Genomic DNA, 16747 nt, shown 5'->3' with positions numbered 1-16747 from the left:
CATAAGGCAGATCTGAAACACGGTAGGACCAATACCTCAGCCGTGGCTGATCATTGTTTCAACGCTGTGGCCACACACGAAATTTATTTTTCCAAGACGAAGGTACTCTGCAAACCCACTGCCTATCAACAAAGATTCGTTCATGAAGCCATACAGATATATAAACACAGACACAATTTCAACCGAGAAGATGGGTACAAACTGAGCAATCATTGGAAGGCCGTTATTAACCAGTGTAAGTCATAAATGGCTGTGATGTTTCGATCCTACCTGCCGATGTTAGCAGTTATTTCCGACTCTCTGAGTTACATACACGCTAAACGTCTCACTAACACAGCAACTGTTGCTCCTTGTCCTCGAGTTGGCGGTGTCCCTCGTTTTTTAACGAGCTGGATGTCTCACTAGCACGGTGGTTCAATTACATTGACATGCTAATCTCTCACAATACAATGGCCACCTCCACAGCTGCTTCGTCGTGGAGGTATATATCAGCTCTCCGATCTTACATTTACATGCAAATTCAATCTCTAGCTCCGCCCAGTTACCCTTGGGCTACACCCATCTCAAACCTATATAACATCCTGCTTCAGCAGCTCTCCGATCTTACATTGACATGCAAATTCCCTCTCTAGCCCCGCCCACTTACCCTTGGGCTACACCCATCTCAAACCTATATAACATCCTGCCTCAACAGCTCTCCCGCTGTATATTTTTTCACCTGATGACTATTGCTTGTGTTGCGATCAAAACGTCGTGATATTTGTATTATTATTTTTCTATCTACATGGCTTTACCGAAAGACCCAAAGAATATTGCAAATGAAATGAAACAAAACATATGTACATAATAATAATAGGGCACCTGGAAATTATTATATTGGAAATGTTTTGGTTATAGTTAACATATGTTGTAGATATTTTTCAACATTTAATGTTTAAGTCGGTGTTATGTATATTAGTATATATGTACAATTAACACATAAAAATATATATTAGTATATATGTAGAATTAACACGTAAAAATATATTAGTATATGTGTACAATTAACACGTAAAAATATGAGTATGGCAAATTTTAAATGTCTGTGTCAATAGCGATAAAGCAATTATGACATGACTATGACTGTTTTGAGAACATAAAAGTGGATATGCGCATAGACACATATGCGTGTTTATTTTATGTTTTTAAACACACATTCTATGAATATGAAAAATACAATGCTATATACACATGAATGCAAATACACTTCTACATTAAATATTAATCACCCGTGGGGAACGCTGTTAGTAAGCTCGGACAAGAAGGCGTAGGGAAAGAAAATTGTTACAGGGCCCCAGAAGTCTTAAGCAAGAGGTGGAGATCGTGTGCCCCCATCTTCACAGCTCCGTGTGGCGGCAATGTGACGGGCATGAGCGGCACAGTATACTCTCCGGGATTTCCCGATGAGTACCCCAACTTCCAGGACTGTGTGTGGATGGTGAAAGTTGCGTATGGACACGGAGTCTACATCAACTTCACGCTCCTTCGCACCGAGCCAGTCTACGACTTCATCACCATCTGGTAACTATACCCGCATGTGTGCACGCCTACAATGGAAGTGTAGCGGCTCGCGCACCGCGCTACGAATTGGGCGACCCGTGTTTTGAGTCCCGCTCACGGCCAACACCGGTGACAGTTATTTGAACCGGTCATGGCCATCCCCTAGGTCGACTCAGCCTCAAATGGGTACCTGGCACGGTGTAGTGTGTGGTGTGTAAACATCTCTAACAGCACTTGCCCCCAACAGTCTGTGAAGGCTATATCGGTGAGCTTTGTCTTTGTGTACAACGGGCGTGGTGCCGGCCACCCATCCCCCTCGTGTACCGTGCTGGCCTATACAGGTGCTCGCTAACAGCACTTTCCCAAACAGCATGTTAAGGCTATACAGGAGATCTTTGTCTTTGTGTATGACGATACGTATCACGATGGGCGCTATGTAATCACTTGACAGGTCTATCCCAAACACACAGTGTTATTAAAAGTATGTCCGCATAATATTATTGTATAGTAGAAGATGGTTGATGACAGAGCGCATAACTGAATTTTCTTCAGAATGCATTAAATGTCTGTGCCATTTTTTTTTACACCGTAAGAAAACACAATATAAATAATAGTTGACAGTAAAAGGTCAAGGTGCAGCACTGCTAATGGCTTGTGCACGGCACTGCTGGTGGATGGGCCTCCACTCTTAGGGTATTTCTCGCCTCATTTTCCATACTGACCAGATGTCTTGAAAGATAATCATTAATAAAACCCAAAAATTATAATAATACAAATTAGTAGCAAAGCTGCCAGATTAACAATATATTTTTTGCAAAGCCTCTTAACATGTATTTTCCCTTGAAAAGTCATTAATAACATAATTATGGACGATAAAGTTTTTTTGTGTTTCGTTATATTGTAGTCCGGGATGACCTTTCCCCCATAATTAGGGCTCTTTTAATTATGCGTCTTGCATTAATTATTTTCAGTGGTATTTTTCTTCTAATGCCACTAGTTAGCCGTGCCATATTGGTGTTTATTACTGCATAGAGTTATAGCTTGACCTTCAACTCTGTCTAATGCGTAACACCTACGGTTCAAGATTGTCTTACAATTGTTGTGTGGTCCAAAAGGTTAGCTCTTCCATTATTGGAAATTGTATTTGAATGCTTCAAATTGTATATACAAAACGTTATAAATATAAGATATTAGAAATAATGTTGGTTGTTGATCTGTATCGCCAATGATATGTAGTCAAATGTTTCGTGACATTTCCAGACATTTACTTCTATAATCAATATAACAGCATACTTGTTCAAATAATTGAGTGTCTCCAGATCTGTTCACACAGTAAATGTGTAAACAATGTTTTAATATGTTTAATATGAATGATACAATTGTGACCCATCCATAGTTCAATGAATCATCACAATTCAAGGCCACAATTGAATTAACAAATTTCAGAATATGTTGTCTGAACGTTTTGTGATGCTGGACTCACTAATCTAAAACTGGAAGTAATACATTGCAAGTGGAAGTCAAATCGCATTCGTAAAATGGTTTCCTTGAAAATTACTGAAAAGAGCAACTCTTCAATTTGAACAATACATTTGAGGCAATGTTTTAAAAGCAAAATGGGAAAAATACGAAAGAAGAAAATATGCACATATTTTATAACATGATACATGCACATAACCGATGGAAACAGGGTGGAGGATGCTGTGTGTTAACAGCGTCGCTGCGAGTCACTAGCCGAGCGACATTCAATCGTGACAGCGTGTAAAGCACACATATGTTCTGTTGGCAATTCTGCTGAAGAGTTGTCACCACAAATATTGAGCGATTTGGTAGTTTTCCTTTCTGACTCCGCTTTGGATATGTTGCCGCTTAAACAGACACTGCCCAAATAATACAAAAACGTACAATATCCGTTCTCTGCCAGCGCAAATCTTGAATATTATGTTCCACTTCTTTCACCTCAACAATAACCATGACCCTAAAGATAAGGTGATTACGCACACATTTGGTGACTTCAAATGCGCTACAAGAATCTGGGAAAGGGTTGTGGACTATACACCTTATTCAAGTTGTGTTGGTGTTTTGATAAGCGTTTCCAAAGATGAGATTATAAACTTGTATCCCCAACAATAAAAGACAATATTTGCATATCAATCTGGAGTTTTTGTATTATTAGTAATATAAAAAAAATGTTAAAAAAAATGAAAGTAATTTTCTGCTACAATAAACATGGGATTGTGCCATCTCTTGTTTATAGCTCTGAGCGAATGAAACTCCATATTCCGAGGACAGTGGTTATTAAACATATTTGGCAGCCACCGTGAAATTTCCAAAATTAGATACTTATTTTAAAGAATAACAACATTGAGATGTTGAGCTGAATGCTCTAATCACCATGGAAACCCAGCCTGTATTGCATGAATATAGACCATTTGGCAGTTAATAAATAGTTTTTTTATTAACTGCCAAATGGACTATTCTTTTCAGGATGGTCCTGCGTTTGAATGTTTGGCCAACACCAATTACATTAAATTAACTTTCGCTCTGAGAGGAAACTGAAGAACCCAGAGTTCAACCCACACAGAACTGGGGGAGAACATAGAAACTCCATGCAAAATGTTTCCCGATTCAGGAATAAACGCCGAGGTGCTTCTTGCTACAAAGCACAAGTGTTATCACCGCGCCACTCTATACACTCAGTGACTCAAACTGGTAGGGACATTTCTGTGGGATTGGTCAGCAGACATCACTGAAGGGGATCAATCAAATCAGTCAAAACTTTATTTCTATAGCACCATTCGTGCAAAAAAAATGAAATAGTACTTTACAGGCATGAACAATAAAAGTGAAATTGTAGGCAACATAAAATCACGTTGTAAAAGATTTCTAGCAAAGACGTAAAAATAAGACATTAAGAAAATCGTAATTAAAAACAAATTTTAAAAAAGTAACTTTTTTTTACTTATTTTAAAAGTGCTTAATGATTCTGAATCCCTCAGATCAACTGGCAGGCTGTTCCACTTGCGAGAACCGTAGACATGATTGACAAGGCTAGTGAAAAAGCAGAGAACGTATCCAAGAGGACAACCGCTCCGCAGATGAAATCAGTTTTTGTGCAGGCGTTGGGTGGATGGTTACATCATCGCAGGATCGTGAGGGATGGCAACAGCTAGGGGAGGCCTTTATCTAGGAGTGGATTGTACGTGTGCAAATTAAACTTCTTTTGCACTGTACGTAGTGAACCATGCTCATCATAGGTGTGGGGGAAGGACAACAAGCTAAATGCGAAAATCGGTTCTAAAGAAATTAGTGTCCCACCTAGATTATTTCAAAGTGCATAGGCTCCAATGGCTTCCCAATATCGGAAGGAAGAGTGTTCCAGACGGCGGCAGAAGCGCATCTGAAAGCGCGCGATGTAGTGACCGTCTTTGTTCGATGGTGAGTCAAAAGCTGCGAGGTTGACCGGAGTTTGCGTGATGGTTTATGCTCCTTAACTAGATTATGGCTGATAGGAGAATGACCAAGTTTAATCCGTTTAATGGGGTCTATCGTCCCAATAAACGCACTAATTTGCCAATATGCATCATCCTCATCATCGTCTTCTTCACAGGCAACACATTTGGGAGTATATGGAAACATATACAGTGAGGGAAAAAAGTATTTGATCCCCTGATGATTTTGTACGTTTGCCCACTGATAAAGAAATGATCAGTCTATAATTTTAATGGTAGGTTTATTTGAACAGTGAGAGACAGAATAACAACAAAAAAATCCAGAAAAACGCATGTCAAAAATGTTATAAATTGATTTGCATTTTAATGAGGGAAATAAGTATTTGACCCCCTCTCAATCAGAAAGATTTCTGCCTCCCAGGTATCTTTTATACAGGTAACGAGCTGAGATTAGGAGCACACTCTTAAAGGGAGTGCTCCTAATCTCAGCTTTTTACCTGTATAAAAGACACCTGTCCACATAATTAATCAATCAATCAATCAGATTCCAAACTCTCCACCATGGCCAAGACCAAAGAGCTCTCCAAGGATGTCAGAGACAAGATTGTAGACCTACACAAGGCTGGAATGGGCTACAAGACCATTTGCCAAGCAGCTTGGCGAGAAGGTGACAACAGTTGGTGCGATAATTCGCAAATGGAAGAAACACAAAAGAACTGTCAATCTCCCTTGGCCAGGGGTTCCATGCAAGATCTCACCTCGTGGAGTTGCAATGATCATAAGAACGGTGAGGAATCAGCCCAGAACTACACGGGAGGATATTGTGAATGATTTCAAGGCAGCTGGGACCATAGTCACCAAGAAAACAAATGGTAACACACTACGCCGTGAAGGACTGAAATCCTGCAGCACCCGCAAGGTCCCCCTGCTCAAGAAAGCACATATACATGCCCGTCTGAACTTTTCCAATGAGCATCTGAATGATTCAGAGGACAACTGGGTGAAAGTGTTGTGGTCAGATGAGGACAAAATGGAGCTCTTTGGCATCAACTCAACTCGCCGTGTTTGAAGGAGGTGGAGGAATGCTGCCTATGACCCCAAGAACACCATCCCCACCGTCAAACATGGAGGTGGAAACATGCTTTGGGGGTGTTTTTCTGCTAAGGGGACAGGACAACTTCACCGCATCAAAGGGACGATGGACGGGGCCATGTACCGTCAAATCTTGGGTGAGAACCTCCTTCCCTCAGCCAGGGCATTGAAAATGGGTCGTGGATGGGTATTCCAGCATGACAATGACCCAAAACACACGGCCAAGGCAACAAAGGAGTTGCTCAAGAAGAAGCACATTAAGGTCCTGGAGTGGCCTAGCCAGTCTCCAGACCTTAATCCCATAGAAAATCTGTGGAGGGAGCTGAAGGTTCGAGTTGCCAAACGTCAGCCTCGAAACCTTAATGACTTGGAGAAGATCTGCAAAGTGGAGTGGGACAAAATCCCTCCTGAGATGTGTGCAAACCTGGTGGCCAACTACAAGAAACGTCTGACCTCTGTGATTGCCAAAAAGGGTTTTGCCATCAAGTACTAAGTCATGTTTTGCAGAGGGGTCAAATTCTTATTTCCCTCATTAAAATGCAAATCAATTTATTACATTTTTGACATGTGTTTTTCTGGATTTTGTTGTTGTTATTCTGTCTCTCACTGTTCAAATAAACCTACCATTAAAATTATAGACTGATAATTTCTTTGTCAGTGGGCAAACGTACAAAATCAGCAGAGGATCAAATACTTTTTTCCCTCACTGTACCATCCAGGGGAAGCTTCTCAAGCGATTCCCAAAACATTTCCATTGCAGTGCAGTTTCTGAAATGTCAATTGGAGTCTTGTTTGAAATTATTCATAGCCAATATAGATTGTGTTATAATTACGTGATTGAACTATCATCAAATGGAATATTATAGAAATGTGAAAAAAATAATGAGCATGCTGTATTATGCAGTGTGGAGGGAATGTTTCATTGCTATAATCGTATAACTATGCATGCATAATATGACATTAAATCATTCATAAGGTGTAAAGAAACACAGCTTTTTTATATATTACACTCGTATGTCTTTCATATGTTCAGTATAATTGGTAGATTTTGTTACACACTTCCATAAAATATAAGAAATGTAATGTTTTATTTAATAAATAATGAGAAATTATACTTGACAATTTGACACCACATTTAGTGACACTCAAGCATCGCATTTCTTTAGATTTAATTATTTTATTTGCATAGGACATTGAGGATTAGCAACTGTTTCAAACTTAACACGCATTTGTTATGCGTCATATTCTATTTGTTGTAAATGAAAATGCATCAGCTGCACCTGCATGGTATTAATAAATAAAGTGTAAGCCTCACTCGCAGTGTTTAATCTATTGAAGTATTAAACCAATCCTTGTTTTTATATTATTTCTCGGTGCAGAAATTGGCACAGGGGAATAATGCATCAGTTGTACTTGTGTTTCTACTTTGGGTACGGAATTGGTGTACACTTTGTTGTTTAAGTTAAATTGGAATGTTATTTTCTTAATACGATTTTGTATGCTAGTGAAAAGTTTGGTGTACGGGCAAGGTAACGTGATTATAACACATTAATTATAATGCCTACTCTAACCAAAAACCATATGTAACATGAGAAAATTACGTTTTATTTATTTTATCGCAAATAATGTGACACCACATATTATGGTGTTGCGGAAATGCTTTTATCCATGTGTTAATTACGTTTTTCACTTGGTTGTGTAAATAGCAACATCATTACGTTGTTATTTTTTATCGTACATTTTATTTAAACTTTCCTAATCGGTATCATAACAGTAGGACATCACCCCCATGTGGTTTTCAGAAGGAGATATCACAAAAAATAATTTTGAGATCCCTTCAATTGCATGCCATCTTATTTTTCCACACCGTTTAGGTGCAGACTGTCCCACACACCCTGCTACAGAAAAAAATGCTTGTCACATGGTTATCAAACTAATGTTTTTAATTCTCAAAGCTAAAATGTGGCCAAATTAAGTAAAACAAACACATTTTACGTGATGTTTTAGTTGTACAATCATTGGTGACCGGGCTGAAACTATCTCCATGACTGAAAATTAGGAACCCGGCTAAATTTCAAGCTGTGTTTGGTTGCTGCATAGTCATCACATTTCATATAATTATTCACAATGAAAGAGTGTTGAAACTAAGATGTTGAAGTATAGTGTTTTATAGCGGCATGCACTGCATTGTAGTTATTTAATCAAAAGCTATCACAACATCCACTTGCATAGCATAGGCCTCTGACAATACCATGATAGGTGCTCTTTTAACACATTCAAAATACCATCTCATTTAATTTGTTTTACATGATTTCAAGAGAGGAAGTGTTTCCAATGATTTCAAAAGCTTATTGTAAAGGTTATGGGTGTGAATAAAACAATATACCTTTAATTATATGAAAAAGGGTAATGTTGAGAATTTGAAGGGATCATTTATTTTCCTGATTTTTGTTAGCATGAGTGAAACAATATAAGATCAGACACTCATTTCCGTATCTCATGTCCAGCCAGCACATTTACTGGTTACCCTTCATGCGGTGAATGCGTGCAGGGATGGACCTGAACAGAATGCACCACAGCTTGGGCAGTTCAGTGGCAACACTGCCCTGGAGTCTGTGTATAGCACTTCCAACCAGATTCTGCTCAAGTTTCACAGCGACTTTTCCACTGGGGGCTTCTTTGTTCTCAGCTACTATGGTAGTGTCCTACTCTCTTGCTTTTCATTTATATCGTTCCAGAGAGGCTGTTGTGTTTTTTTTCGTGACTTTAAATATGCATAATGCGTTATCTGTAAGCATGGTAATGAAAACAGTCTGTCTTTTAATACCGTTAAGATAGTTTTTTTTGTATTTTACTGGTTACGTGTTATTTTGGATTTAATTTATAAATGTAAGAAATAATCTGTTGGTTTAATAAATGTAAGAAAAATGTATAAATGTAAGAAATAATGTGTTTGTTGCATTTAAATGCGTTTGAACAGATCAAGCTGTAAGTAAAGTGTAGATGAGTTATTGTGTACGTTTAGACTACTTAGCCTGACATGAATGCTTTCCGTTTCTCTGTGGTTACAAAGACATGACGATGTATTTCTGCATATGATATAATTACGATGGAATTTTGCGTGATTTTGGATCAAGATTGTCTTGTACATCTGCTAATGTGTTCCTGAAAAGATATTGTGAGATAACGAGGTTGATGATGGTTGAAATTAAAACATTTTATTTTTGTTTAATGCTCTTTGTATTTCTCCCAACCAGCCTACCAGTTGCGCGTGTGCCAATTACCACCTTCTGTGCCGCATGCTGAAACACTGATGCAGGATAAAGAGCTGGAAATTGGTAATGATGCATGCAGCAAAGTCCGATTGCCAACTGATGCCGATATCGTGCATTCGACACCGATTCCACACACACAAACTAACATTAAATATAAACTGCGGAATCAATGTCACTTACTTATGTAAATAGTTTACGTACATTAAACAGGTAAAAACGTTCACACTATGATGTAAACAAATTATGCAAAGAAGAATGCCATTTGTATAGAATTGAGGAGTGGTATGCTATACTTTTTTTTTAACCATGCAATTGCATAATTGTATTCAGATGTAAATCTTTCACTGACACCAGAATGAGTGTGATCAGTAGATGTGCCATGCGGGACTAGTAAGTGCACTGCTAAGTTGTTCAGTACGACTGGTAGTCCTCAAACGTATCGTGTTTTTCAAGCGAATGCATTACTACCTTTGTAGAATGATTTACCACGTGAAATTGGGTTTTTTGTTAATAATGCAGCGCTACATTCTCCGGAATGTAACAGATTCCCCCCCACCCCTCTACTTTAGAGCAAAAAAATTTGGGTGTTTCTTTTAACCCAATATGTGTGTTACATATTCGTATAACTTCATTGGCACAGGGCATAAGTTTGGCAGACATCTTAATTTGCAAGTCATAGTATAGTTGTGTGTAGAATGCATAAGTGAAGAGTGCTCATTGAGAGGTCATGTGTTGTGCTCAGGGGACACAGTTCACTATCGCTGCGAGGCCGGCTTCACGATGTTATACAGCGACGTGCTTACCTGCCAGCTGAGAGCCCGTCTACAGATGGACACCACTCCACCAGCGTGCGAGGGTGAGTCATAGAGGCCGCCTTGCACACATGCAATGAGTCATGACTAAGGCCCCCTTTTAAAAAAAAAATACATACGCACTCATAAGGATGATGAATTTCATTTATTATTCGCTTGTATGCCACGGCATCTCAAAGCCACTTGCAAATACGCAGGAAATATACAGTACAAGATACTCCGGGGCAGAAATATGGGAAGAGACAGAGGGGATGGGGTGAAAAAAAAAAGAATAAAAAAAATATACACACAAAAGATGAACTCTGGAGGGACACGACGAGGACGGAGACAATATTGTGACCCGTACAAACACAATAGCCCAGCAACGGTGTCAGAGGAGTCTGGAAAATAACAATGGAGCAGAGCTCAATCAGCCCAGGCCACGGATCCCAATATGCCCACCGCCGCCACCACGCACTGCCGCAAACGACAACCCAGTACAACGCACCAAGCGTGCGTAAGAAAGCCGCAGAGTCTACATTCCATGGTTAGATACTGGCAGGCCCCCTACGTTTACTGTTTTTAGAAATGTTAAGCATATTAAGGAAGTCGTGTTCAGTGCTGTCTTTCAGAATTCGTATTTTAAAATGACTTTAAAGGGTTTGGAATCAGTTGGCTCTCCAGATATTTGTAGTATGGTTATAGGAAAATGTTTTTTACACAACGATTAGCATTTATTGTATGCTTAAAATTTGTTTCACTTGTTTTTTTTTATTATATACAGTAAATGCCAGGTAACCCATTTGATTTTGCTTGAGGATGGTGAGATGACGACTTGACATGTTTAAAATAACTGTTTTAGGCAGGTGTAATGTGAGTGCTACCTTAGAAGTAAACGTTGGACTTTAACAAAGCAACTGGCCTTTGCATGCAGGTGGATTTGGAGGATATTATGAACGAGCTTTTTTGCCCGTCCAAGGACTGGTGTATATTGCAGTAAATGTGAAATATTCAGTAGAAAAATTGTTCAGCCCATGATTATTAATGAGGGGGGTGGGGGGGTGTTGTCCCATGTGGAGTGACGTCACCCGCTAATGGTTATTGTGGAGGGGTGCGGCATGTGGAGTGACGTCACCCGCTAATGGTTATTGTGGAGGGGTGCGGCATGTGGAGTGACGTCACCCGCTCATGATTATTAATGAGGGGAGGGGTGCGGCATGTGGAGTGACGTCACCCGCTCATGATTATTAATGAGGGGAGGGGTGCGGCATGTGGAGTGACGTCACCCTATAATGGTGGTGGAGGGGTGTGGCATGTGGAATGACGTCACCCGCTCATGGTTGTTAATGACGGGAGGGGTGCGGCATGTGGAGTGACGTCACCCGTTAATGGTTATTGTGGAGGGGTGCGGCATGTGGAGTGACGTCACCCGCTCATGATTATTAATGAGGGGAGGGGTGCGGCATATGGAGCAACGTCACCCGCTCATGATTATTAATGAGGGGAGGGGTGCGGCAGATGAAGGGGGGAGGGGGGGGGCTCTTTTGCAGTGACGTCACGCACGGATGTAGAAATGTTGCTTAAGATTTATTTTTTACCGTCACTTTCTGTTCAGAAACGTCGTCATATTCGAAGCGACTTTGCGTAATAAATTATTTAATTTATGAATATTAATGAGGGGGTGGTGGGCCTCATGTGGAGTGACGTCACGCGCGGGACACATTATTGGCTTATTATAGTGGTAATAGTTTTAGATACAATGGTGATGAGGACCTGGTAGAGGTCCAGTTATATCAGGTCCGTTACTTGATGCAGAGCTATTCAGCATTAAAAAAAGCCACCATCTGCTTCACGGTGGATATTAAAGATCCCGTGAAGTAACTTTAAGAAGGCTATGCCATCGCATCGTCCAAATTTTTGCCAAGTGTAAATGTTACGCATATATTTAAGTTTTTTTTTCTTTTTTTTAAATTGGGAAACATAGCAATTGCCTCCTGTGAAAATTTTGCATAACCTCTATGAAAGAGAGACTGGAGGACTCAGGGAAAGCAATTATAATACTAATACAGCAATAACAAAGAGAGCAACATACAAACAATGTGACAGCAGTTTGGTTTTTTTCTAGCTGCGAGAAAAGGCGCATTTGCGTTTTCATCCAAGCAATTGTTCCGTCATCTTTTTTTATTTGTCGACTTATTTTTAGTTTATACAATACCTTTTTTTAAATGTTTTGCCTGCCAGGTTTTAATGTTGAGAAAGGTGACGTGTAGAATGTGTGCATTCCCCTAACTTGACAGGGTTCATCTCAGACACGCACTCACAATGCTCGAACACAATTTACAGCAGGGTGCCATTTAAAACGCCACTGCAACAACATGCATTACAACTCAAATTTTTTTTCATTGCAGGAAGGAAGCATTCGGGTGGCATTTTATTTGGCTTTTAAATACTTTTTTGTGAACATCAATTTATCAGTGTCTGTTTTAATACAATGCAGCATGTGACATTTAAAAAAAAAAAAATGTATCTACATCTTTCCTTTGTACCTGTCATACCCCCTACGCATCTGTCATATTGCAGTTGGACAGGATTGTTTCGTGAACGCTAGGTTCTGACTGATCCTCATATTTTCCCTGTTTATCGTAATGCCAAGGTATGAATATGAATTTGTATGCTTTTCTGCAGCTGTAAAGGGAAACAAATGTAGTTGTTGTGTAATTATCCTCCTCATGCTCTGCATCCGCCCAACACTTGAAATACGTTGTCGCATATACAGCTGCATTTAAATTCATTCATCAATAATCAAAATTTGCATCGATGTTACGGTCATTCATAAGTATGAAAATCGTCTCATCTTTGCCCGACTTTGTCGAATATAGCATTTGTTTGTTAAACGTAAAATGTGATGTTAAAATATATATCATTTCAAATCTAGAATATATATAATTTGATCCCATATGTTTTGGATTTTATGTTGAAAGCGATGGTCCATCCTAGTATTATTTTGTTTTCAGGTGTATGCATAGACTTTGGTTTGCAAAGTTGTCGTTTTATGAATTTTGTTGCAATTTCCTTTCATTTGTGATATTTATTTGTCTGTTATAATAGTATAGTTTGCCTTCTTAAACGTTGTTCAAGAAATATTATAAAAATGCAATTGTGATAAGTTGACTAATCAGATATGTAGTATTCTTGCTATGTCATAGGAACATGTGTTTTATACAATAATTAACCTATTCATATATATCAATATATTCATTAATTACTATTTTGTTATTATCTACAGTAAATTCCATTTATTCCATCTCACTTTGCTTGGTAATTGTGGAGATGTCAGCGTTAGTGTTTAAAAGACAGGTGTTTTAGGCACGTGTAATTTGAGTACTACATTATGGATCATTTGGATTTTGACGAGAACAAATCGACTCGAATCCAGGTACTTGTGGAGGATGCTAGGAATTTCATGGAAAGGTAAGGTAAGCGAATTTAAAGAAAAATTGTTCAACAAAATGCAGCAAAAGAGGAGATATCAGAGGTAATCGGGAAACGGAAGTTGAAATAGGTGGGACACACGTGTAGGATGACGCAGGGCGTGTTAAAGAGAGACATTTGGAGTTGCACCCAGAGGTCAACGATAAGGGGCTAGACCCAAATCCAATCTTCCAGATATTGTAAGAGCAGACAATTGAAGGTTGGCCGTCGATTTTGCAACAACTCTAGAATTTGGTAGCAGGAAGGATGTATGTATATACGTATATATGGGTGAATAGAACATCACTGTGTATGCATTGTACAGATTTTTTTTACGTAAAAAAATGTGTCAGTGAACTATTAATTTGAGCATATTGTGCAATCTGTAAAATGTTACGTGTCACGTGAAGAAGTGATATGTTTTTAAATTTAAGTATCTTTCTGTACTCTTCCAAAATAAATCATTCAGTCATCACTCAAAATCAAATATATCCTTCCTTCTCACTCATCACCCATCTGTGAGTCCAGCTCTGATCTTCCCCGGAAACAGACACTTCATGCATCAAAATTAGCATTGCCATTATTTCCTAAAAATAGCTTTGTGCAGGTCAACTAACACCTGAAGTCATTCGTGGATGTGTATATATGCATATGCCAGCACAGCTCAAATTTATACGAGCGGTTATACGGAAGTATTATTTATTCTAATATACAAATAACATTTCAGCATCACTGGAGACGCAATCCCTGCATACAAAATGTCTTACCAATAACACCCATATTTTTGCTCATACCTCTGTATACACTTGCATATTTACATTGATGATAACAATACTAATAACAACAACAATCTTAAAAATATATATATTTTTTCGGTGGTAATTCCCACTGCCTGATCTCTGTTGCAGCACTGTGTCCAACAAATGAAGTCCGCACGGAGTCCGTGGGTGTGATTCTGAGCCCAAGCTATCCAGCCAACTACCCATATTTGCAGACATGCCTGTGGACCATATCTGTGGAAAAGACATACAATGTAACCTTGTTCATTGAATTATTTCAAAGTGAAAAGCAATATGACGAGCTGGAGATATTTGATGGTAAGTGGGATGCCGCTACAGTATAGGCACGTAAGATATACTGTACGTGTATGCATGTTTATACTTTTTGGAATGATGATACAAAGCTTTAGCATAAATAACGGAGTTATTACATAGTCAGTCAGGCAGTATAATTGTCGTAATACATGGTTTAATTGGGATGGACTCACTCCTGTCATGGATGGACTCACTCCTGCCATAGGAATTTGGAATTTCCCCACTGGCAAAAGATTACCTTTAAAGACAACTTTATTATAATTATTTATGAAAGCAGTTATCCCTGGAATTTTTTCGTCTAAGATTAATGTAATAATTTAGCGACCTTTGCCCGATGAAGGTTGTGTTAGTCATGGGTGTAGTTTCATCATATTTCACACTGATCAGTGTAGTTTAGTGAAGGGATGTCCATGACTGATTCAGATATCACTTACCACTGATAATAGCCATGGCTGCAACTGCACTCAGGTTACCACCTTCTGAGTGCAATGCGAAAACCATTGCCACGTTTCCTCCGACGTCCATATACAGTACTCTATATATATCTGCACAAAAATCAAATACAGTTTGGCTGAGATAGTGTAATTTTAATGGAAGCATTGCCTCAAGCACGTGTCAATGTTTTTGAATATTTTCGCAAACACAGAGCACTTTCCCCTGTGTGATCCCTGTCAGCGCAAAATATTCAGCATTTGCAAATGAGCACTCACACTTAACCTTTAAAGCACTTGTCTATGCATAACTCAGGAGTAGTTGCTTCTAACATGAGCCTGAATCCTCGATGCTTCTTTTACGATGTATTATTTTTTTCATAAATACTCAGGGCAATACCTAAAACAAATATATATATACTGTACAGTATAAGAAACTAAAATAAAACAGTTTTTGAGAACCACAGTTCTAAGCATTACAAGTAAATGTTATAACAATCCCGATATGAATTTGCGCATATAGCACGGTTATTCTATCCCATTTTGTCCCTGCTGCCCAGTCAAGCACTCATCATTCTCACACAAAAAAAAAACCTCTTGACAAACGATCATTCATTCAAGATCACAATCTTAGTCGTTATTTTTTCTTCTTCTTTCCGGCTCTCGCCGCGTCTCTCCCGCTGCGTCTCTTTCACTCTTTCCCCCTGGAGGTCAAAGCAGCCAGAGTCCACGACTGCTGGCCCTGAGTGGGGACTACTCGGCACCGATCAGCGTGACGAGCACAGGCCATCAGGTCCACCTGCGCTGGGCGTCCGACCAGGCCACCAGCAAGAAAGGCTTCCGCATTCGATACACAGGTTACAGAAATTCCCTCCTGCCCTCTTTCACATTACACTGATAAATACAACTTTCATGAGCCCTGTCTGTATCTATTATGTAAGGCTAATATTTGTCAAAAAAAGCGCAATCCGGAGGTGACCGGGTAGCTTATGCAACTCGTGTTTGCGGCAGAAGCCTTGAATGTTTCGGAAAGTCTATGATCATAGCCCTTCACATTGCTAAAACCTTTCATTGTGTCTGGCATCCCACACTAACTGCAGTTTTAAATATGGCTTTTAAAACGAAATAAGAACTTTAATATGGCATACACAACTATTATCTATTTATATCATGAGGTGCTGGACGCATGGAGATGGTTTGCCTTTTGGGGGAGAAAAATAATGAAACAACAAATGTGGAATTAAGGTATTGTATTGTGACTTGGAGCTAGGGAAGGTTTATTTTATGGAAGCACTTTAAATTATTGTTCCAAGTGTAGTCTTCGAGGGAAGGCCGCACGTTGAGAATTTTATTCTCTCAAGCTCTGGCCATGCACCACTGCGGGCATCTTCAGGAGTTAAATCAGAATCTTTATTTAGACTTGAGGAATCCAATAAGTTATGAAGCTCTTTTTCACATACGCCCAGTAAGATGTCTACAGATGTCTGCCGAAGCAAATGGTGAAAGTTTCTCGCAGAAGCGCATCGCGAATACTCAAGAGAATATCCTCAACATACGGCCCAACACAAAAGACCATGCTTGGATCGCAAGTGCCTAAACTCT

General features: G+C 39.2%; 1 protein-coding gene across 3 annotated transcripts in view; it reads left to right on the top strand.

Moving 5' to 3' along the window:
• Window positions 1-16747, top strand: part of LOC116941580 (CUB and sushi domain-containing protein 3-like) — a 442102-nt gene that overhangs the window by 371775 nt on the left and 53580 nt on the right. For all 3 annotated transcript variants that reach the window (XM_032952771.2, XM_032952770.2, XM_032952772.2), the window contains 6 exons: window positions 1383-1560; window positions 8635-8780; window positions 9341-9421; window positions 10101-10214; window positions 14529-14717; window positions 15856-16002. In XM_032952771.2, the coding sequence (XP_032808662.2) occupies window positions 1383-1560; window positions 8635-8780; window positions 9341-9421; window positions 10101-10214; window positions 14529-14717; window positions 15856-16002 (855 nt within the window). The remainder of the gene's footprint in view (window positions 1-1382; window positions 1561-8634; window positions 8781-9340; window positions 9422-10100; window positions 10215-14528; window positions 14718-15855; window positions 16003-16747) is intronic.

The sequence above is a fragment of the Petromyzon marinus genome, chromosome 12, assembly GCF_048934315.1.
Source record: "Petromyzon marinus isolate PM22_M1 ecotype Great Lakes invasive population chromosome 12, UKy_Petmar_22M1.pri1.0, whole genome shotgun sequence".
Classification (NCBI taxonomy): domain Eukaryota; kingdom Metazoa; phylum Chordata; class Hyperoartia; order Petromyzontiformes; family Petromyzontidae; genus Petromyzon; species Petromyzon marinus.
This window is presented reverse-complemented; position numbering and strand designations above follow the sequence as displayed.